The following is a 23,947-nucleotide window of genomic DNA, read 5'->3' as shown; positions in this document are numbered from 1 at the left end:
TATGTGCAACAATATATGATCTGAAAAGAACAAAGCTTAAGGTGGTGATATATACGTAATCTTTAAGATACATCATTTATAAGAGAGGTATTGTCAATGCTTTATCTATGATTTTTTATGGGACATTTCCTTCTCAACCACTACTTGTATGGCATATGAATGTAAGGGCCTGTTCTCATACGTTGAAATTTAGTTCAGTTCAGCTCCTAATTTCTTTCTCTTATAAAATATTCATTTCATTTCAGTTCAGTTCAATTCAGCTCAGTTCAACTCAACTGAGTTTAGTCAATGAGAACAGGCCCTAATTGTGTATTAAAGTCATATTACATATCTTTAAGAGCAACTATGCTCAACTACAAGTAATGTGACAAGAAAGTTATTACTGAATTAGACAGGATGGATACAATATAGAATCAACAGTGGTAGTTAAAGATCACTCAACAAGATACTAAAAGAAGAACGAGATTAAACCGTGGTGCAATTCTTAATAATACAAGATATTCGCTACTTTGTGAACATGTACTTAAGATGGTAAAACTAAAATCCTCTTGATATCGAATCAGATTTAAAAGCAACTTTGAGAAGCTCTAGCATTTTTTACAAAACCATGGTAAGGGATAGAATTTGGCATCCCTCGATCTAATTTAAGATATGGTCCTAAAAACCCCTCCATAGTAAATGGAAATTAAATTAGAAAAAATAAATTAAAATCCTAATCCTAACAACCTCACTATCCACACTGAACCTTTTGTTGCAGAAACGATCTTGCAGCTTCAATGACGACCTGCCCACTAACAAAATGCTGCCTGCACACAGGCATGTAGACTTCAGCTCCACCAATCAGCTCAGTCTGTTTTTCATCAGTTTTCCTCAATGTGAAAGAGGCAGGTTTGCCACACAACTCACATCTAGCAGTGAGCTTAGTCACTGAGTCTGCCAGTGGTATTATACTGAGCACAGAACCAAAGCTCCTCCTGCAACAGAACTGACATCAGCGGCAAGTTTCCACGTACCATTTTCATATCTAAATCATAGGGGATGACAGCTTTCTAGGATACACTAAGATTTATTTCCAGATAGAGAAAGTAGATCAAGCAGTAAAATTTTATTCTTGATGCACTTAAGATTTAGACAAACTAAGATTTATTTCCAAAACATATGCCTTGATACTTGTATAGCAAATTAAATTAGGGGCACATGACATCAAACAGGCAACTGGGTGTAGTAGACTGTAGAGTAATGGATCAAGAAAAACTTACACAGTCACTCCTAAGTTATACACTAGGATCCAGATGCTATACCCTATAGGATTGATGAGGAAATGATTAGATTAGTACCTCAAGTAGTCACCATCTAGCCCGGCAACTATAATGGTCTTGCCATCATGGTCGGCAGCTTTCTGGCAGAAGTCGTATAGATCCTCGAAAAATTGTGCTTCATCAATACCGATCACATCTAGCTGCAGATACACTTGTTAGGAATTGTCAACATGGAAATTAAAACATATGCAAAAATGGGTTAGCATATGCTGCACAAATTTACAAACCCACTTAATCACCGGCTACCTAAGCTTCTACAGTGAGCATGTAAATGAAAAGTCAAATATATTGCAGAGAAACTAATCTTTTATGTTGCGATTTCCCGGTGATAAACCCAAATGCACAAAAAAGATAATTCTAACCTCATCATAAGCAATTGAGCCAAATTTCTGTTTGAACGATGACAAGTCATGTAAAGCTAAGCATGGAAATTTTTCTCCATCATGAGTGACAATTGAATTGAGTTCATATCTCGTGTCTTTATTTGATTTTATCAGAGCCACTTTCCTGTTTCACAGATAACACAGAAAAGGAGCACTTTAGTGTTCCATTCATCCTGAATGCCAAAACTTAAAAAATCCAAGGCAAGAAAATTTCAGAACAGCAAAATATTAGCTCAAACTCAATGAAACTATGGGCAAAGAATAAAAAGATGTTAGTATTTAGGTCAGTAATGATGTGCCATTCTAAGATACGGTGCTCAGATTTCAGTAGGAAAAAGGTATTAATATATATTAGGAGATTTCTTGACTTCTTGAATGATTAGATTTCAGTTCTTATACAGCTCTAATGCTCTACAAAATTGCTTTGACTACCCTTCACTTTTTGGGAAAGGAGAATGAAGGGGGGGGGGGGAGAGAGACTAGTAGAGGAGGTTCCAAAGGCTCAAGAATTCTATATCTCATCCTCATAACATTTTTAACCTTAATAGTTGAGATTCCATTCTTGCAAAAGTTTTCAAGGATACAGAAGAGTTGTTGGGCATAGCATCCAAGTGATTTGCTTTGAAAACATGAGATATACTCAGAGGTCATTGTAAGTTGGCTGAAATGAAAAATATGAGCAAAACAAGAGAGAAAAGGTAATTATCTTACATGTTTAGATTGCTCACATACAACCAGCAAAGCAACCCTTTAATGATATCACCAATTCTGAGACTTGAAAATCTTGATAGTTGTACAACTAATATTACTCAAAACTTAAGTCTAGAATGTAATCACTGTCCATTAGTGCACAAGTCAAAACTATAAGCATTTCATATATATCTTTAGTATCTTTGTGTGTGTTGTCACTCTTGTAGAAGAAATGGACTTCATTTTGGAGCTCAATTCTACTATATCCAGGATCCTTTTTCACCCCAAAGTCTCTCATCAAACCCCAAACCTCAGCCACATTTTCCCACATTGCATGGGAGGCAAAAGTATGGGATAAAACAACATATTTTCCTGCATTTTCAGGCTCCAACTCAAAAAATTTCATTGCTGATAATTTCAGCAGCTTAACATTACCATGAAGACGACAAGCTCCAAGCAAAGAGCCCCAGACCACAGAATTTTCCTTACATGGTGAGCTATTAATAAAATTATAAGCCTCTTCTAACCTCCCAGCACGCCCTAAAAGATCAACCATAGCAGCATAATGTTTTTTATGAGGTTGGATCCCATAGTCATTCTTCATTAGTAAAAAATATTTCCAACCTTCATCAACAAGACCTCTATGGCTACAAGCAGAAAGAACAGCAAGGAAGGTGACGTAATTAGGTCTCAGACCTTCTTTTATCATTTTGTCAAAGAGATCCAAAACCTCACCAGTCCTTCCATTGTGTCCGTATCCAGACATGAGGGCGGTCCAAGTAATTACATTCTTATCAGAAGATTTAACGAACACCTGATGTCCATCAGTTAAACAGCTGCATTTGAAATACATATCCATAAGTGCACTATTAACAACAACATTTTTCCCAATTCCACATTTTACCATGACACCATGGGCTTGTCTTCCCTGTTCCAGCATTGCCAGTGAGGCACATGCTCTGAACACAGATGAAAAGGTAAATTGATCTGGAGTCACACCAATATGCCTCATCTTGTGATACAGACTCAATCCCACATCTTCCATGCTTTTCTGTACATACCCTGCAATCATTGCATTCCAAGAAATTAAGCTCTTCTCTAGCAATTCATCAAAGAGAATGCAGGCAGTCCCCAACTTCCCTGCCTTAGAGTACAAAATCAACAATTTGGTCTTCAGGTATTCATTGAGAGTAAACCCAACAATAACCATATGGGCATGAATTAATTTACCCCACTCATATGTCCCTCCATGTATACATTCTTGCAGCAAGAGAGAATAAGTGTGCCAGTCCACAATTGCTTCAGAACGGCACAGTAGCCCAATTGCCTCCATCAATCTTCCAGAGTAACAAAGGTCCTTCAATGTTTTATCCAACACTAGGGAAGAGCTCTTGACTTGTGCAGCCTGAAAACTGGGAGATACTAACCGTGACAACAATATCCAGCAGCTGAAACTACACTCTCAGTGTTTTCTAGACAACTAGGGATGACAACAAGCTTAAACAACACTGCTGCATTCTGAGGAGGCTGTTCCAGGATGAAATGTCGCTACTTCTCTTCTAGGCCAGCCCAAAAGAATGTTTATTATTTTTTTTTCTAAGTATGGTGCTTTATACAATCCTACTTTTAATGTTCACTTATAACAAGCTACATATGCTTCACTTACATTCCTGGCATTTCACCTAAAAAGCTAATGTACTACTCCATACTAAGTTTAGAAGGGCATATTTCTATTTCAGGATGTTCCGATATACTAAGCATATCTAGTGAGTTGAATCATAAATTTCCCATACCACTATTCTATGTGTAAGGCAAAACTATCATACTCTGTAATAAGATGCTTGTTCCTGACAATTGTATACTTTATCAAGGATAATTATGATACCCCCAACCCAATTCCTCGAAAACGACCTCTAACAAAAATGTGGCTCATTACAGTGAGGCAAAGGGAGTAAAAGTTTATGAATGTATCACGCAATATACAATTAATAATAATGTATAATGTAAAGGGTGTAAAATGATACATCTATTACCAAGCGTCTTTAAACAAAGTCCTATATATCCTTAATTATGAGAAGTCGAGATAATGTACGTATGTAACAACCATTTCGAGAGTCGAGACGACAAGGGTGGCCATAATCATAATAATTAAACAATACTCTATCACATAAACCATACTCCGCATAACATAGCATACAATTAATAATACTTCACAAAGTACAAGCAACAAAAATTCTACCAGACAATTTGCAACCCAGTAACGTAATATGAAGTACTTCATAAGTCTTAAATAAGTAATTAAGATGAAGACATTAGCACCAGGAAAATTAACCAAACAATTAATCCCTAAATCCCTAATTAACATTTCAAGCATATATCATGATAAAAATTGATTTTAAAATATAATTTAAAAAATCATCAGGGAATAACCTGCCATTGCTGCACTCTGATTGGATACGGCGAAGAAGGGAGGTGGTTTTTCCGGCGAACATGGGGCCCACAATGACATGAATTTCACCGGAAGACGACGGCGGCGGCGAAGGATGCTGCTGCGTTTGGTGAGAGGAAGAAGCGTAACAACGAAGAGTACGCAACATTGGGGAAAAGGGTGGAAGAGGAGAGAGAAAATTAGGGGTTTTATGGAGGAAAAAAGGGCGCCGAAAATAGAATTGGAAGGAAGGTGATGATTTAGGGAGGAGAGAGAAAGTTTTGGGCGAAATTAGGGATTTCATTTTAGGTAAAGAAGGGTATAACATCCCCAGAATTTTCTGGGGAGGAGGAGAGAGAAACTGAGCTTAAAGCTTAAAGCTTAAAGCTTAAAGCTTAGAGCTTAGACATGGCTATGGAGTTTGAAGATGAGAGGTTTTAGAGAGAGAAAGAGAGTGAGTTGCAGAAATTTGGATAGGAAAAAGGGTTTAAGGAGTTTCTTTTTTCTTTTTTCTTCTTTTCTCTCCCTCCAAACTAGACCTTAAAACCCTAGTAAAGAAAAAATAATGGAGAAAAAAATTTGGTTGAAGTAATTAATTAATTAATTTGATTGATTGTCAATTGACATTCAATTGTCAGGTTATATATTCAAAGATATCATGATGTACTTGTGCTAATGCAAGAGATTATCCCTAGCGAAAAGAAATAATCTTTGATTGTTAATTGATATTTGTGAGAAATTTTGTTTAAGAAAATTGAGTATGATTTCAAGTTGGTTTTTAGAGCCTTTTAGCTTTCTTCTTAAAACTAATTCATTTTATTTACATACTCGTACATAGTATTAGATATTAGGATGTGGTTTGGGTTTGGTATCGTGGTTTTAGAATCATGGTTTGATTTAGGTTTCCAACAAATAATTCGTATGATTTGTGCTTTGATTTGGTATTCTAAACATTGAGATCGAATCCAATTAAAAACAAATTGATTGTGCAAGGGTACGGTTACTAAAAGTGATACAAAGTACAAAGTATTATTATAAGTTGGATTACAAATATACATAATACGAGCATGTTATTATTTTAAAGTAAACCTGTTATTGACCTATCACACCTAGGGAAAAAACAATTTGTATGATGTGCAATTTGGCATAGTTGCCAAAATGTCAAATTGATTGTATGTCCTTAAAAGCATCAAAATGAAGCAAGAAGCAACCACTCCTATTGACAATATTATATTGTAATTGAATTGAACTAGTTGAGTAGTTGCTCGTCAATATAAATATTTAGACTTAAAACTAGCAACCTATCACTTAGAGTGCAAATGACTTACCATTTTACCAATTGATCTACACTTTTGTTATTTGATCTATTACACCAATAACATATACTGCCATATATATACATGCATGGTAATTTTTTTAATGAACAACCAAACCAATCAAGACAATGAATTATAAACACATGACTCATAATTTTTACCTATCCATTAATTATACATACCGCTTATTAATCATCATAATCATATCATTTGATAATACCCATTTATATTTAACAATTGTGTTAACAGGCTAATTAACAAGATATACATTCATGATCAAAATGGGTAATAAGCTACAGGCGGCTCTAGTTAAACTTAATTACTCAACACCATTTTTAAAAAAAATTAGAAATTACTTAAAGTTCAATTATGAGGCTTTACTTTTTCTAATCAAAGTTAGTATATACTTTGGGTGAACTACTCATGAAATATTACTTAAAAATTGGTGTACTATAAATATAAAACCTTGTGTTTTCTGTATGAGGCGAATTTGATCCCTAAAGCTAAGTTTAGCCCCATATTTAAAAAAAGATGCCTAAATTGCCTTTCCACATTATTATTCTTATCTCTGTAAAGGAACAAATCTTAGTCAGATATGATAATAAGTATACCTAATATATGTGTCCTAATGTTCTGTTTAACAGCTCTAGTATGTTGTAACCTCTTTTACTAACCATAATATACAGATGAATTATCATATTAACTGGTATATATATATAACACGGTAAAATGTTAAACAAGGATTCTTGATAATTTCTTAAAACAAATGGGGCCTTACATATACTAAACGTAATATAAAAGAAGCAAAGCCTATGAATTTAATTAATAGCATCAGATTATGTTTGATTATGTCATCTCGACTTATTAAGGCAAATGATTTATCGTACAAAACGCAAGTATGTAGAACATAGAGAAAAACCAGACGACGTTGTGCATACTATATATACTATGTAGTCTTGTAGTTATAACATGTTTACTTCTAGATTCTTTTTTTTTTTTTTTAAAAAAAGAGCCATAGATCGAACAAAATAGCAATATGAGTCACATGTTCAAAACAATAAGACACAAGATAAAACTGTAATTAATTTATTAGTATCATTTGACAAGAAGAGGGTAAAGCTTAATAGGTACATTGCATCTTAATCCCTATATTAAATTATTTATTAGATTAAGCCAGTAGTACTATATTATATAATAGGCTTTGAGGAAAAGGTCAATTCAACAAATATATATTACATAAAATGGAACCGCCTTTATAATAATTTAAATTAGTTTTATTTATAAATAAAGAAAAGAAGTCTCCAATAATTAAAGAATCAGAATAGATATTAGGTTAGAAAATTATAATATATGTTGTGGTGATTAGCAAGCAAAGGCAGCATAATTTGATTACACATACATACATGATACATGTGGTACAGTGGGCTAATTGGAAACATTTTAATTTTTTTTTACAACTTTGATTGGATTTCAATTAGCTGTTTAATTCTCTTTCAGGAAGTGGAAGCACAAAGTTATCCCTTCTGTGCTATTCACACATCTTGCTACCACTTTCTCCTTTTTCTTCCTTGATTATCTTTTATCATATAATAATATTGATTATAAAGTTAGGTTAAATAAAGTTCATTTTTTTACCTCAATAATTAGCTATCTTTTATCTACTATATGAACCTTCTTAGGAATCTAATGATTTGTAAATATATTTATAACTTGCATAAATCCCAAGCTTCTTGGATGTACTAGGATGACTTGATGAGTATTCAATATACGGGTCCTTTTTTTTCATTTAAAACGAACTAATTTGATCTTATTATATCTGATTTTATTCTACGTTTACAGCTGATTGGACCTAATCAACCCATTTAAGTCATAAGTGTCATTCTCCGTGTTGTATATACACATAAATAAAGATTGCATACTTCATATTTTATAAAGTCACCCAGGCCAATATATAGTCTGGTAAAATAGTACAACAATACAAATACAAAAATCCATTTTAATCATTTATCGTTGAATAGATAAAACATTGATTCCTGATAATGTAAAATTTTATTATAATATAGTAAATTAAAACTTGATTTGACTTTGCATGTTCTATCTCATCCAAAATCATATAAATATGGTATATCGAATTAACATTGAAATTATGAGCCAAAAATGGTGTATTGGCGTATAAAGCTATCCATAATAGATGATATTGCATTAAAACAATAAATGATGGATTAAATTAAGAGATACTCCCTCCGTTCCACAATGATGTTCCTGTTTTGAATATTTGACTTTTTTAAGAAAGAGAGAATCTTCTAAATTTCTCTTAATCTATAAGAGCAAATATAGTCATGTGGGATCTAGTTTGATTCGTCTTGGTGAGTAGATTATTAATATCTAATTTTTATAATTTTTGCTAGTGTGAGATTAAAGATATTTGCGGTCAAAGATGGGTAAAATTTTGCATCGATTTGCGAAACAGGAACATCTTTATGAAACGGAGGGAGTAGATTAGTATAGTGACAACGCAAATCATTTATGCCTTGCTCCCACATGAAGGAAACAAAGCATGTTATGTTATGTTGTCTTCATTAATTAAATATAGGAATAATAATATATAGGAGTATGTAAGTGTAACACTAATTTTTTGCCAGGTGATTATTAGGTTGGCAATTTTGGTATAAATACCAACCTTATGCAGCAGGCCGCCGATTTATACATCCTACTACTATATTAAGTATTTTTATGCCTCACTAAATTTTGGCTAAAGAAGATGTATTTAATTACTATGGACTTGTTGCTTTCTTAAATGAAATCATAACGTACTGGCTCATCACTTTATTACGTAGTGCTTCGTATTATTTCCTCTCGTGAAAAAGTATATAACGTTCTTCTTCTATCTGATGTAATTTTATTATTGTCACTACTATTATTGATGTGAAGAAATTAAGTCGCAAGATCGAATAATGATGTAAATAGTATTTGAATACAAAATTTGATTATAGGTTTAAGGTATCAACCCTAATTAAGGACTTTATTTAACAGAATTATTTGGCATCGGTCCAATGGATAGTTGACTTAAGTTATGGGAATCCTTTGATTTGGTGGGAGTAAAAGCTATGACAAAAACTTGTTAAAAAGTAAGAAGAGAACCTTGTTTTTTAGCTACTATCTCTACTAGTAGAGGATGGAATAATGAAGAGATTTTATTGGAATAGTATTTTCAAGGTCATGTAGATAGTGGGCCTAATTTTGATTAAAGGGAAAATAAAATTAGTTCGAGTGTGTCCGACTTATCTAGGTATGACTTAATCCATGGAGTACTAGAATCGAAGGTGATGCCTCAACTACTAGACTATGATCTATTCCTCATTAATTCAAATGTTCACATCTTGATATTAGTATGTCACGTATTTACATCAAGGGTTTATTAGTCCCCTTTTAACACCCCCAAACAATAATAAATATATACACGTTTTATTTTTATAATTTTAGTATATATATATATATATATATATATATATATATATATATATATATATATATATATATATATATATATATATATATGTCATGTGCATGCGTTTTATCAATTTTGTAGAGTAGTCTATTTACAATTAAGGTAAAATCACATGAGTAATGTATTGGTTCACCATATATCATGTTTACATCTAACAATCAGCGTTAATTGCTTAAGATACGTATACTTTCATCATAAATAATGTGTATTTTATCATTAGTAAAGTAGTGTTTAGATTGGACAATGGTGCAATACGTACCTTGGTTTGTTGTATGGACAACAATTGCATCCTTATGAGTGAAATGATTATTAAATCATTCTTAATGTAATTTTCCTTCTTGTATTGTACTATTGTCGTTTAATACTTTTTCTGTTTTCCTAATATGGCAACAAGGGGAAAAGATACATAATTTAAGATGATGATAGAGAAAAATAAAGATAGGGACTTATGTGATGAGGAGAGAAATTGAGAGAAAACATGTGCATCTATGATAATATTGCAATATTGGTAAATTTTTTATAAATGATAATTGTTGCATTATTAGGGTAACGAAGGACGTATGGAGTACTCCGTATGAGTTTAGGCTCATCCCAAATATATAGATGAGGTAACATACAATGTTTGACAAAAGAAACACGAGCACGAGTAAGCGTGGATTGTTTACAATTGTGCTATGCCTATAGCATGTCGAGAGAGCTTGGTTATGTATCTACATTACTTGCATTATAGTCTATTTTATTTAAAGTTTTCTTATAATAGAGAAATACAAAATACGAAGTTTACATAATAAAATTTCCTAATATATGCTCAGGTAATTATGAAATGATTCCTTCCCTATCATTTATGCAAACAATTAGGGCTAATATGAACTCTATAAGGCCCATCTTTTATCTTTTAGTGTATATATCCTATTTTACTAGGGTTTTTTTTTTTTTTTTTTTAATTTCCTTCTCATTAGTTAGCAAACAACTTGTTTCTAACATGTTTACGCTGACAATTGTTAGTCGTGTCAAATAAGATCTTCTCGTTTATCTCATAAAATATTTTTCTACAAAATGAATACATTGAAAATATTATATACTATATTTGGAGCTGTTACGAATAATCAAGATTGCATATACTCCATTTCATTTTCACATTTATCATATCATTTATGCAAAGTTTGATTTTTTTTTTTATAGGTGGGAGCAATGGATTATTGACAATCATAAATTATAACAACTTGTATAATCATGTTAATAAGAGAGACTTATTCACTGTATTATATATTATAAGAAATAATACTCCGTAATTCAAAGTTTAGTTCATTTCACTATTATACCTCCCCAGTTCACTCATTTTTTAACCTTGATTCTCAAGGTAATTATTGAGTTTTATTTTCTATATAAGTTTTAATTTTGTATTTATCAATCAAAATTCTAAAATTTTGAAAAAAAGAAAAGAAAAAAAGAATAAAAAATTAAAAAAAGAGAAGGTAAAGAAGAGGCATACACTCAACTTTTGAAATCCAACTTAAAAACTGGCAAGTCACCATCTTTCTTCGTCTCCTCTTCTCCACGAGAGGATAGCCAAAGCTTACCCCTCTCTCTCTCCTCCCCATTTCTGCCCATTTATTATTTTTATCTCCTTTTTTTTTTTAAGCTCTCTTTACATATAATACCCTCTTTCCTCTCTTTCTCAATCCTCTGTTTTTTCTCTTCAATCAGAATTTTGTAAGAACGCCTATAAATTAAAAAAAAAGAAAAAAAGAAGAAAAAAAAGAGGGGGTTGAGGAGAGAAGAAGAAGAAGAAGGGAGGAGGACCTAATCTCTCTCTTGTTCTTGTTTTAAACCTCCTCTTAGATCCATTAATTTATATTTATTGGGTTTTTACCCCCCTACAAATTTAACAATCTGGTACTGATTTCTGCAATTTTTCATTTCTAATTTAAAGTTTTTAACTTTGATTACGTGGGTTTTGATTGAAATTTTCTGGGTTTTTATTGAAATCCCAGATTATGGATTTGATTGATCATTGATCTAATACTTACCCATGAAGGATCTGTTGATTTTACATTGATTTAAGAATTACCCATTTGATTCTAACCATAATTCTGAACTTTTTAATAATAATATGATTGTTTGATATAATATATGATATGGATTTAGCATATTGTTGCTGTTTTAGTTGCGTTGGATCCGTTGTTTTATATGCTATTTACCCCGTGGTGATTATATTATAGTTTTATTATATGGTTCAGACATGTTTTTGGGTGGAATTATGTAGAAGCTTTATGAATTTTCAAGTGTATGGATATATGATGTTGTTTTGGATGTTGAACATCATTGATAGATTGGAAGATGGAGCCAGGGAAGCTTTTCATTGGTGGGATTTCTTGGGATACAAATGAAGATCGTCTGAGGGAGTATTTTCAAACATTTGGTGAGGTGGTTGAGGCTGTGATCATGAAGGATCGAGCAACGGGCCGTGCTCGTGGGTTTGGCTTTGTTATCTATGCTGACCCGGCTGTTGCTGAGCGAGTTGTGAGGCAGAAGCATATGATAGATGGCAGAACTGTAAGATGTTTGCCTATTTCATATTGTGATTCTCTTATTAATTTTGGTGTGTGTTCTATGTATTAATAATTGTTGCCTTTTTTATATAGGAAGTGCAAATTGTGATTGTTAGCATTTATGGTGGATGTATAATTTGATTGTTTGTACCTAAATGTCACATACATAGTTTAGAGGTGCTCAATTCATTAGAATTGAGCTAGATTGTATGTTCATTTTAGTCATTTTTGTTATCATGGATCTATCTATCGATATTAAGAGAGAAAAATGAAAGAATTCTATAAAGGTAACAGAGAATAATAAGTTCTGATGATGTAACTCGATTAAATTTAATCATATGAAGCAGTTTAACATGACATCGCGATTACTGATGGTGTATAATGTGCTTAAATTAATCCACTCTTGAAGCTCCTGATTAACAACTTGCCATTATTTTAATAACTTTCTTATTGGTATCTGCCTTTTAAAATGCCAATCAGTTTTTGAACTCAAGTACACGTTTGAGGTGTTGATTGATGTTCCACAATGCTGTGATAAATTACATTCAGAAGCTTGAGATGTTAACTAACACAGTTCAATTAATTGTATGTGATCAGGTTGAGGCAAAGAAGGCTGTTCCTAGAGATGATCAGCATGTTCTGACCAGAAACCACAACAGCCCTAGTGCATCGCCAGTGCCTACTCGCACAAAGAAGATATTTGTGGGGGGCTTACCATCTACTGTGACTGAAGGGGACTTCAAAAGGTACTTTGATCAGTTTGGGATTATCACTGATGTTGTGGTTATGTATGATCACAACACACAAAGGCCAAGAGGCTTTGGATTCATAACCTTTGACTCAGAAGATGCAGTTGAGAGAGCACTGATGAAAACCTTTCATGAACTCAATGGTAAAATGGTTGAGGTCAAACGAGCTGTTCCCAAAGAGCTATCACCTGGGCCAACTAGGAGTCCTTTAGGTGGTGGTAGTGGTGGACTTACTAGAGTTAATAGCTTCCTCAATGGCTATACACAGGGCTACAATCCGAGCCCAATTGGAGGACATGGATTGAAACTTGATGAACGCCAAAGTCCCATGCCTTTTGCTCGAGGTGGATTCCCTTCATTTAGCCCTTCTAGTTTTGGTAGTGCCTTGAATTATGAGCCAAGAATGAGTCCAGGCTTTGGGGAAACTGCAAATCTCTTTCCAAAGTTGAACTTTGAGCAAGGTTTAAGTGCATTGCATAATGGCAACATCAATAGACACGACAGCTTTGCCGAGTTTGATGGGGTGAACAGGGGTAGTGCTTCCACCATTGGCTCATCTTCCTGGAGCTTGTGGGGAAATGGAAATGGAAATGGGAGCATTATTGACACTTCTATCACTGGAAACAATGCTTCTATGAACTTTAGGGATATTGAGGCAGATGCTCTTAAGAATAGTGAGCTCATTTGGAATACTTCTGCCATTCCTGTTCAAGGTGGAGGGCGTGCTTCTGTCTCAAATGGTCTCAGCCTTAGCTTTGGTCGGGAAGATAACAATCTTGGATCAGCAATGGGATTGTATGGTAGAGACATCAGAACCAGGACCCAACCTGTATCATCTTTTCCTACATTAGATGGTGGATTTGATGCTAAGTTTGATGATTTCCTTGGTGGTGGGAATGAGCAATCTTTGCTTTTACCATCGTTGGGACTAAAGGGATCTGGTTCATTTGAATTTGGACTTGGAAATTCAGTTTCAGATGTTCCACTCAATAATCCTGCTGGTTTGTGTTGGTAGTTATAGCATTTGTCAATAGCAACATAGAGGTAAGAGCTTATTCTCTTTATGACTTGCTAACACACACAATTTAACCATTTGGTCATGTCTTTCCCCTTCTTTTATTGATTTGCTTCTCAATTTGGTATTAACATACTTTTCCTTGGGGAAAAAAAAAAAAAAAAAAAACAACTTCTAAGAGCTCCAAATATTCACCGATTTAGCAATAATTTGTGAATCATTGCAAAAAGAAAGGAAGTGAAATCATTAAAACCAATTAGCTTCGTCATTAGTGGCAACTGGCAAGTGTACAAGATGTGGTTAAATAATAAGCTATGTGTATAGTCCCTGCTGAATAAGTTTATTTATTTCAACAGATGTCATTACTATTGATAATTTTCTCTGAAAAAGCTATTTTCCATCTAAATAACCTGAAACATTCTTTTGATGAAAATTACCAAGTGAAAAATACATTTAATATCAACAACTTACTCTTGTTAGATGCATAATTTAGTGGCTTTGATTTTAGTCAGGACTAGGGGGCTTGTCTTCGGTTTGATGTTATTTGATTTTAGTCAGGACTAGGGGACTAAGCAGATTTCCTGGTTTGTTGAAGTGGCTGTTAGTCTAAAATGTAAATCTTCAAAATTTAAAATATGATATTCATTTGTTTTTTTGATGCCTAGTTTGGTTATTGGTATCTGTTGATCTGAATGTCTAGTTGCTTATCTTTGAAGAGTTTAATGCTGGTGGTCATCTGTCCATATCAGTTCCATAGGCTGCCCTTGCCTTAACTACCTGCTGTTTTTGGTTAATGAGTAAGACACAAAGGCCTATATGTCAGATGTATTTTAAACTAAATTGTCTGGTACAATCTTGTAGACTAAGAAAACTTATATACAAAGTTAACTGTACTGAACCTGTTGCTTTAATGTTCCATTTAATCCATCGTTGAAGAATCCTTTTTGTTTTTACTCTGTAATGATCCGTAGTTTACTTATATGGGTAATTGACATGGTGCTGACTGCCGACATGCCTTAGATTTTGTCACTTGTACACTTGTAAAGGAATCTTCTTCATTGACATAATCTAAATTACCTAAGGAACTTATAGGACTTAGCAAAGAAAGATGGGTCTCCTCAATTTGAATGTTTAGTTCATTTTAAATCCCATCCCCCTTTTCCACACACATCGCCAAGTAATTTACACATAATGCCACCGTTGTATGACACATTGACACTGTACTTAAATATCACTGATCTATTGGAGTCTCATTAAAGTAGAGTTTTTTGACATAAAATGCGTGAGTCATGTTGATCCTTTTCAATGCAAAGAAAGATTACTCCTATTTTCCGCATTAGACAGAAGCTGGTGACAGAAAGAATATAAGATTTGTTGAATTGTATCTACTTTCCTAAAATATATAAACTGTCGTGCTCAAAAATTCATGCTAATTCTCTTTGTACTGACTCATGCTTTTTGTTGTGTAGTTTCAGGGATTGCTGCCTAGGAGAAAATTATTCAATTGGATGTCGAAGTTTCTGTAGGTGAACAAAGATCTGCAAGAACCGTTTTCTGTAATTCAGTAAGTAGAAATTTGGGGGTCGTAGCATTGATCAGAGTTGCTGCTTGGATTTACAATACATTAGTAACAAAGATCGGCACACACTACTTGGTCATTTTATCTAGGTTTTTTTCCTGTTTTTTTTTCTTCGTTCATTGGAATTTGTAAATTTGAATCGCGGGTTACACATAGTATCGCATCCATCACTTGCAACATGCGGCGGGTACATAAAGAACTAAGAAGTGGGTGTTTCTGATCTTCTCCTCTCATATAGTTTTTCCAGCCAAGTTGTTTATATTCTTATGAGGTATTCAATTGCTGTAGTGAATATCTAGTTGAGTTTGTAATGTTTAAACTCTTCAGAATGCTTGTGAGCTGCTTATACCGTTCAAAGAATTTTTGTGACTTCATTTAGATAGTCTAATACTTTTGTTATGCAGAGTGCTATTAGATGGGCTGAATGTTTTAAGATTCTAGCTTTGAATGCTCTGAAGTCATCAATTCTGTTGATTTAATCATCTTTTTTTCCTTTTCCTTGTCACTTCCACCACTCAGTATTAGTTGTTATATTGTCCGGTCTCTTTTTTTTTTCGGTATACTGATTGTTTTGCCAAAGTGATAAATGTAAAGGTCTTTTTATAATATTTCCGTGGTTGTCATATATAAAATTACAAAGTATATTCTCTATATCTCCTTCGACCATAATTTTATTCAAGAGGTGACGTATTTGGAAAACTAGTTTTTGACTATAGCCAAGCTTATTGTAAAAAAAACAAGTTCATAGGATCATGTTTCATATCAAGTATGAACTATGAAGTATCTTATATGGTTATAACTTTAACGTGTTTTTAACTTGATCCCAACTTAAAATATTATTCATTGAATTTGTTTTTCTATATAATTACTTTTTCTTCGATTATTTTTCATAGTCTTCATCACTAATTTGAGTAGTATTTTTTTTTTGTAAAAAAAAAAAAAAAAAAAAAAAATCTTACAAGAATTTCAAAGATTTCAAGTTACAAGAAGATATTTTTTGTTTCTCTATATACCAAGTATATCACATAATTTTGCCTAGTGTATTTTTTTTTTTATTACTTTAGTAATATGTGTATAGATCAGTGTATAGATATTAATAAGCACTCATAAAAAGCTAATCACAAGACATTAGTATTGTAATGGGAAAAGTTTACAAATTTCTTCTTCACCATTAAAAGTATATATAAACAATATAAATTCATGTTAGACAATTAATTTTGGACGGAAGAAATATTAGCTTTTGTATGACCAAGATGATTTTATCATCAAATTAATATGGGAATTGTTACAATTTCACTTGTAAGTTTTCTCTGAATTGGGGAAAGAAGGCTGAATTATTGTTGTCCTTTCACACATATCATGGGACAAACACACATGCACTCACTCATTCACATGGAGATAAGCAATGAATTAGTCACTAACATGCTTACATTTTTGGATCAAATGCCAACTAATTATACCCTTTTCATCAACACAAGATTCTAAGTTGCATTATTTTTTGGGAATTATTCTGTGCATACCATTTACTTTGTATCATTTAATTTCAAGGAATATAATTAAATTAATTTTTCCTCTTACCTTTTCCTTTCCTTTTTTTTTTTTTTTTTTTTTGAAAATTTCAATTCTTGGATAAAATTAGAGGAAGTTTAGATTAGAAATTATATGATGAACCTAATATGTTAGTTGAATGTTTGAAAACATTTTTTCTTAATTACTTTATATATACATACATACATGAAAAATATTGGTATGTGCAAAATGATGTAACATGACATCTTTATTTAAACAAATTGCACATGAATTAATAAATACGGTTGCCATTATACTGGTGGGGATAAGAATATAACCATATTTGTTAATAAAGTTAGCTTAATTTGAGAGGTTATTTGGCCAAATAGTACGGTATAGTAAACCAACTTCTCATTTTAGTAAAAAAAATATTTTGCCAAACAATACGTAACATGTTTTAATTATTTCTTTTATTTCACACCTAACAAAATAGACCCTAAAGTACGTACGCTAGTATAACAACTAATATTTAATATATTATAGACTTAAGCACTTAACACATGCATTTCTTATAATCCTTATTAGTTAGTAGTTACTAAAGTACATCGATCTTTACTAATATGAATAGTGATTAGTGCAATGACCTAAATTGGAGTATAGGTATCTTTAGCCTAAGCTATCCACATTATCACAAGCTACACCACTACTACTATTATTGATGGAAGTCAAACCCTAACCTTTGTAATAAACTCGCTAAGATTTACCAATAAAGGTAATTGTTAGCTAGTTAATACTTTATTGCATTCTAGATGAGAATTCAGTTTACATATATTCTCCTTTCTTTTTTACTTGACATACATCGACTTTCACACTATTCACATTCCTTCTTTAACCATCTTTTGTGAACTATATGTAAGGAAAAACATATTTATGTGATATCTAGTTATAATTTTTACTTATCGAGATTTGAAGTTATTGAAGGTTAAAATTATACATTACCAAGCGTGATTAATAAATGCATGCAAAATTCCGTTTATTTATTTATTTAAGGGTAATGCTATATGCAGCCCTTAGGGCTGCATATAAGCATTTAATATACTTCCTTTTTTAGTATTAAGTTGGGAATTTATCGACAATTCACGAGTAAATCGGTGTAATAAATGATTATTTATTGTCTTTCCTTTCTATTCTTAGCTTCTTATATGCAGCCCTTAGGGCTGCATATATCTTTTTCCTTTATTTAATTGTGAAAATAATATCACTATAGCTAAAGGACTTCATTTGCATTTTCATGGATCTCAATAACTAGAATAGAAAGAACATTGAAGGAAGTGTGGCATTGGGACAAAAGACGTTTCGCATAATATAAGCCAATACAATAAGATTATTATTAAATAAATATATAAAATATAACTAATAATAAAAAAAAGAGGGGAAGAGTAGTTGTGTGAATAAGAAGCCGTTATATTTAAAAAATGGGTCATACATTATCTTAGTTTCATGGCTACAAAAAAAACACGATCCTTTTTTCACATATCCTTATCATGCAATTCCGGGTCAATTTTCTCGGGGCCCCACATAACACAAGACACATAGTAGGCTACTACTTTGAGGTGGACTGTGACATGGCCCATTTTACCCTCATATCTGTGGACTGTGGACCCACAAATCTCTTTAGTGCTGGACCACCTGGCCCATATATCACTGTAATTTTTGCAATATGTCTACTTGTTTGTTTGACATTTGCTCTGTTGGTATTTGTCCATATTCTTTCAACATGAAACAATAAAAATTTATAAAAAAAATTACTGGTCCACATCACTTATTAAAGGCACAAACTTTTAGATGATGCATATTGCATACTCTTGTAAGTTGTAAATATCAGCACCTCATCCCCATTTGATAAGAAAATGTAAGACTACTTGGGTCAAATTGCCAAATAGGGCATGTAAAGTGGCCAAGATGGAGTAACATCACCGGCAAGATTTTTCAACTATTCGCCTTATTGATAGTGTGATTTAAACTAGTTATACAAGTATGATAAGTTTACTAAGACAAAATTAGTATTTGAACAAAGTATACTATGTACCGAGTAAGCTTTATACATTAATACATCCTTTCCATGATGTAAATGAAATTAATAGTTTTCAAGGAAAGGTAAAAATAAATCTAATCCATCCTAACTCCTAAGACCCAAGATCTCCTGTCTATAAGTCAAAGAGCTAGCCAACTGCTCTAGCCTTCAATCTTATATACGAAGTAGTATCAAACTATTGTATCCTCCGTAATATATTCTTGGATTAAATTCAAGCATAATCGAAAAGGATAGGCAATATCCCCAATTCCCTTGCATGTGAACGAATAATACTAACACTTTGGGGAGTATAATTGAAAGAGTAAAGACAAATATGGGACTTTCGACAACTATCAAATCTTTTTCAAACTGTATGTACATCCTGCTATTTGGTGATGAAAACAAAACATTATAAATTTTCAAGCTCCTAATAATTTGGCTGACACACGTGAACCAAGCTAAAATACTTGGTAAAACGCAGTATATAAATGATGCATATATCAAGCTTGATATTCTAAAGTGTGAAGAATCACAAGATTAGTTTATACTACAGCACTGCATGAAGTGCTTGAAAGCATTACCAGCCATCCTTCAGCATTCTATATTTCTCGAGAATGTACATCCCTTCCTTATATTTTTCGCTCTCTTCATATGCCTTCTCCTGCATTCAAATCAATGATACATTATATACATATGATAAACAAACTCGATGACATAACAACTGATGACCTCATAGGCTCATAGCAGAACTGGTAGAAATTATTATGGGGGCCAAGCATACAGGTTGTATCTCTGAATGTGTTGAATAGAAAGACCGAAAATACAAATAAATCCTTGATGTTCAATCTATAATACAATTGTTTAGAACTTGGTCATCAGCTTAGTCAATGTAAGTAACTACAGAAAAGTCATCCTCCAGGATGATCAAATCTAAGCAGTTAGTCATGACAAACCTGCCATTCTAGCTTGTGTATGCACAATTAGAACAAGAAGGGTAAGAATCCTGACACCAAAACGAATTTAATCGTATCTTCATCTCAAGGAAATTTATGAAACCAGTTTGTAGGAGCGTGATGTTTGGCAAATGCACCAAACAAGAAGTTGGTATTGACAAATAGCATGGAAAGCGGGAGCAAGACCTCTCATGTATATATGACATTATAGTTTGCTAACAAAAGATCCTCAATCTATTTAACAAAAATGTCACTTTTAGAACAACAGAGGACTTAAGAATCTCAAGCTATTTACCATCTACATTTATATATAATACATTAGATCAAACAGAAAGTAAAATGGACAAAGTAAGAATTTAATCCATCTAACTGCTGTGATCTTTCATATTTATAAGACCTTTTATATAATATTGTATGATAGGCTATGATATAATAAAGATGAAGTTTAAGTAGGCTATCAAATTTTAAGGTAGAATACAGCTACAGATACAAGTTAAAGCTACTGCAAATATGAGCACAGCACATGCAGTGACTGGCCAAAACATTCAAAAATGTTTGCTTGAATAGCTTAAGGAATGAAAGAGCAGAAATTGATCATACTGATACTTACATACTTCCAACCGAGTATTTGCAAGCAAGAGCTACAATATATATCACTGACAGCGTGCAATCCACTGGTAAGATGTCGTTCCTCAGTAGGCCCAAGACAGATATTAACTCTGAAATGTTTCAGTAGATAAGTTCAATAAGTTTAACACATAAAAGCATTAGCAGTCTTAAATAGTATTGCCTATCGAAGGAGAAAACTCAATTTGCAACTCTGAGCATAAGCAGAATGAAAATCTAGTCTTCTGACTCTTCTCAAATGACCTTTTAACCTTAATGCAGGCACTTACAGTAGGACATCAGTACATTTTACTAGGACACACGACAGTGAAATCTGATACAGACTAATTTTTTCAGAGCTTCCTCGTGTTGGTTCTGATGCACAAGTCAGTAAGTCACCACAATTTGAGACTGTAAAGCTTATCAAGACTTTAGAGCATTTACATTGATAAGGTGTCATGACAACATTTCAAGGAGGGTTGCAAGGGCGTCTCCTTAACCCACTCTTAAATTGTTTCAACTTAGTTGTGAGAGCATACGCATCCTAATATATATGCCCTATGTTTTCTGTACTTAGGTAGCAGTATTCCAATGTCAAATTCACTACATTATAAAGAGTTTCAATTTTAGGGTCCAAAATAAATGTCATGAGTCCATACTCATATTTGAGAGAACTTAACATAAGTACTTAAGGTATAATGAAAACAAGAAAAAGTGATAAGCACAAATTACACCAAATAATTGTCCTTACATATAACCAATGTAATTAATTCCACTTAGCCAGTAATTTCTTAATTCATCTTGAATACCATCTCACTAAAGAGAAGTGAAAGGATATCTCAAGCTTGTTAAAGCCACGAGTTTCCAACTAGCAACCTACTTTGCATATCTTAAGGACTAAGATAAATTGTATTTTATTGGTGTATATTGTATAAGGATCCACAAAGGGTAGTTATGTAGACGGGGTTCCATCCCACCTTCCAAAACTTAGACGAACTAAGATAATTAACATCCACACCGAATGACTGAAGTATGCATAATTAACAATGTAGCAGGGTATTTTAAGAAGTCTAACTTGATGTATTCAAGTATCATATTATTAACAATTTGAATCCAAGTAACATAACATTCATCAAATTAGGTTCACCTTCACTTAATCCCCAATAAGCTTCTCAAAACAAACTAATTAGAGCACTAAACACACTTCCATTCAACAACCTTACATTTTATAGGGTGAGCTATTTATAATAATACAGCAATACCTTAATATATGCAAGAATATCATCAAAAAACAAAAAAAAAAAAAAAAAATATTTTGGGGGATAGGATGATCATCATCAACATTATAATTCTAATTAATTCAATTCCATCAACATTACAATTCAAATTTACTGAACATAAATTTATACATACAAATCCATTCCCGTGATCGTTATTTCTAACAAAATAAAGGAAAATGAAGAGAAAGAGAGAGAAGCATACATACACACTTCTGAAGAGATAAGCTTTGCCAAAACGCCCCTGAAAATTCTTCGAAACGATGTCGTCTGGAGACGCAGAGTCAACTTTACAGCAGCTGCATTTGAATATCCTTGGACCTGGAAGTGATTCTATAAACAATCTTCCCATTTTAATAACTAATTTAAAAATAATTCAAAACCCCTTTTTCAAATTGAAAATTAAAAAACATTTAAAAATTTCAGAGAGATTAAATTAAGATTATAAACCAGAAAGATTAAAACTTGGAAGACGATGAAGGTTGAAGAAGAAGATGATGAAAAGCCCTAACTTTTTCTATTTTTAGAAAAAAAGAAAAAATGAAGAAAATAGGTGGCTTTGAACTTTGAAAAAAGAAGATAAAATTGTTTGGGCTGGGTTTAATTTTTGACTTTAAGTCAGCCCATTATTTATCAGCCTCAAATAAACAAAAAGCTTTAGACTAATCTAGTGGAAATTATAGACAAGGTTGTCATTTTCTTTAGCTAATGAATAATCTAATCCACCTATTCATATAGTAGTACAAACTACAAATTATGGACTATGGAGTATGAGTTCAATCTAATGCATCAAATACAATAATAGAATAATTACAATAGTCATTAGTCAATTGGCATATAAGAAGTAATATGTTAATTATTCATTATTTAGCCCGCTGGATTAACATGTTCAAAGCTATGAAAGATTTGTGGACATCTTCTATTTCATTAGCCATATACGCCACTAGACCTGACAAAACGTGACTCATCAATTCGGCTGCAATCTAACAAAACTTGATTCTAAACCTGATTTGATAGTTTTATGTGCCATAGAGGCTCCATTAAAAGACATGTGGCCTAAATGGATAGAAAATTTATGATGAAAGTATAGTCCATTATGTATAGCAATTGATAAATCAACCCAACAACACAGCCCATTGGGTGACATGCTTGTCCTATTGCACATCTTGTAGAAAATGTTTATTTTAAAGTTATGAAATAATTGTACAACAACGTCAAGATGGCCGAGTTGGTCTAAGGCGCCAGTTTCAGGTACTGGTCCGAAAGGGCATGGGTTCGAATCCCATTCTTGACAAATGTGTTTTTTTATTTTTTATTTTATTTTTTTATTTTTGAAATCTTAATATATTTGCTTAGGCTTTGATCCAAAAATTAGCTAGGATTTGGAAGTGTTTGGAGCTACTTATGAAATTCTCGACTATCTAAGGTTTGACATCGTGTGTTTTTCCACCAATCTTTTTAAGAATTTCTCATTTCGCATCACTTTCTCTTTCCAAAGAGTATTGAATAATTAAAAATAAAATTTAAAATTACAAAAAGTCGTAAAGTTTACTCTACACACATTAGCTAGAATTGAATGTGGGTTCTAGCTATTTGTTCTTTAATCTCAACATGTACCTATTAAACTACTGTTGTAGTAGCAAATACTATTGTCTAAACTCTAACCAAACCACTCTCCTTAAGTGAAAAAAGAATGTACCAATTGATTAAATATGTTCCAACCCGGATGTTAGACTAAATCACTCTAAATTTTGCAAGAAAAGATGGATTAGGATCTTAGACTAAAAACACTCCTAATTTTGCAAGAGATTACAAAGATTTTTGTCACTCAAGCAATAAGTATGTCGCTCATGTCCTTGTGCTCTCTTTCACTTAGGCAATTGTACACTGGCCATCAAATTATAACGAAACATCAAACAAAATTGTGTATGTGTAAACACATTTACAACTAAATATAGCTAGATACATCATCATCGTTAAGTTAATAAA

At 32.7% G+C, this 23,947-nt stretch overlaps 3 protein-coding genes and 1 non-coding gene across 6 annotated transcripts; 2 read left to right on the top strand and 2 right to left on the bottom strand.

Moving 5' to 3' along the window:
- Positions 1–426: 426 nt before the first annotated feature.
- On the bottom strand, positions 427–5,429 carry LOC145635444 (thymidine kinase a-like). Of its 2 annotated transcripts, XM_081686719.1 has the most exons (4): positions 4,823–5,386; positions 1,682–1,826; positions 1,338–1,459; positions 427–974 (listed from the first exon to the last, which is right to left on the bottom strand). In XM_081686719.1, the coding sequence occupies exons 1-4, from the start codon at positions 5,146–5,148 to the stop codon at positions 731–733; spliced, it is 837 nt and encodes a 278-aa protein (XP_081542845.1). In that variant the 5' UTR covers positions 5,149–5,386; the 3' UTR covers positions 427–730. The 2 variants fall into 2 exon arrangements, 1 of the variants encoding a protein (XP_081542845.1); XR_014113848.1 differs by lacking the exons at positions 427–974; positions 1,338–1,459 and adding an exon at positions 2,414–3,804 and having other exon boundaries at positions 1,692–1,826; positions 4,823–5,429.
- A 5,738-nt stretch (positions 5,430–11,167) lies between these two features.
- Positions 11,168–15,913, top strand: LOC145636494 (heterogeneous nuclear ribonucleoprotein 1-like). Of its 2 annotated transcripts, none has more exons than XM_081688070.1 (4): positions 11,168–11,540; positions 11,977–12,200; positions 12,794–13,989; positions 15,436–15,913. In XM_081688070.1, exons 2-3 carry the CDS (start codon positions 11,985–11,987, stop codon positions 13,958–13,960), a joined length of 1,383 nt encoding a protein of 460 aa, XP_081544196.1. In that variant the 5' UTR covers positions 11,168–11,540; positions 11,977–11,984; the 3' UTR covers positions 13,961–13,989; positions 15,436–15,913. The 2 variants fall into 2 exon arrangements, with proteins under 2 accessions (XP_081544196.1, XP_081544195.1); XM_081688069.1 differs by having other exon boundaries at positions 11,169–11,540; positions 15,430–15,913.
- A 3,523-nt stretch (positions 15,914–19,436) lies between these two features.
- On the bottom strand, positions 19,437–22,528 carry LOC145635443 (putative yippee-like protein Os10g0369500). The gene is made up of 3 exons (XM_081686718.1): positions 22,168–22,528; positions 20,686–20,794; positions 19,437–19,783 (listed from the first exon to the last, which is right to left on the bottom strand). The coding sequence occupies exons 1-3, from the start codon at positions 22,308–22,310 to the stop codon at positions 19,700–19,702; spliced, it is 336 nt and encodes a 111-aa protein (XP_081542844.1). The 5' UTR covers positions 22,311–22,528; the 3' UTR covers positions 19,437–19,699.
- Positions 22,529–23,171: 643 nt separating this feature from the next.
- Positions 23,172–23,252, top strand: TRNAL-CAG (transfer RNA leucine (anticodon CAG)). The gene has a single exon. It is a non-coding gene; the product is annotated as a tRNA-Leu (tRNA).
- The last annotated feature ends 695 nt before the right edge of the window (positions 23,253–23,947 follow it).

Source organism: Chenopodium album, chromosome 6 (genome assembly GCF_948465745.1).
Source record: "Chenopodium album chromosome 6, dcCheAlbu1.1, whole genome shotgun sequence".
Lineage (NCBI taxonomy): Eukaryota > Viridiplantae > Streptophyta > Magnoliopsida > Caryophyllales > Amaranthaceae > Chenopodium > Chenopodium album.
This window is presented reverse-complemented; position numbering and strand designations above follow the sequence as displayed.

Coding starts and splice junctions, on each gene's coding strand:
- LOC145635444 (XM_081686719.1), bottom strand. CDS start 5,148: ATGTTATACCCTTCTTTACCTAAAATGAAATCCCTAATTTCGCCCAAA. Junction 1,827..4,822: donor TCAGAGTGCAGCAATGGCAG/GTTATTCCCTGA, acceptor TCTGTGAAACAG/GAAAGTGGCTCTGATAAAAT. Junction 975..1,337: donor CTAGATGGTGACTACTTGAG/GTACTAATCTAA, acceptor GTTCTGTTGCAG/GAGGAGCTTTGGTTCTGTGC.
- LOC145636494 (XM_081688070.1), top strand. CDS start 11,985: ATGGAGCCAGGGAAGCTTTTCATTGGTGGGATTTCTTGGGATACAAAT. Junction 12,201..12,793: donor ATATGATAGATGGCAGAACT/GTAAGATGTTTG, acceptor GTATGTGATCAG/GTTGAGGCAAAGAAGGCTGT.
- LOC145635443 (XM_081686718.1), bottom strand. CDS start 22,310: ATGGGAAGATTGTTTATAGAATCACTTCCAGGTCCAAGGATATTCAAA. Junction 20,795..22,167: donor GCTTATCTCTTCAGAAGTGT/GTATGTATGCTT, acceptor GAAACATTTCAG/AGTTAATATCTGTCTTGGGC. Junction 19,784..20,685: donor AAATACTCGGTTGGAAGTAT/GTAAGTATCAGT, acceptor ATTTGAATGCAG/GAGAAGGCATATGAAGAGAG.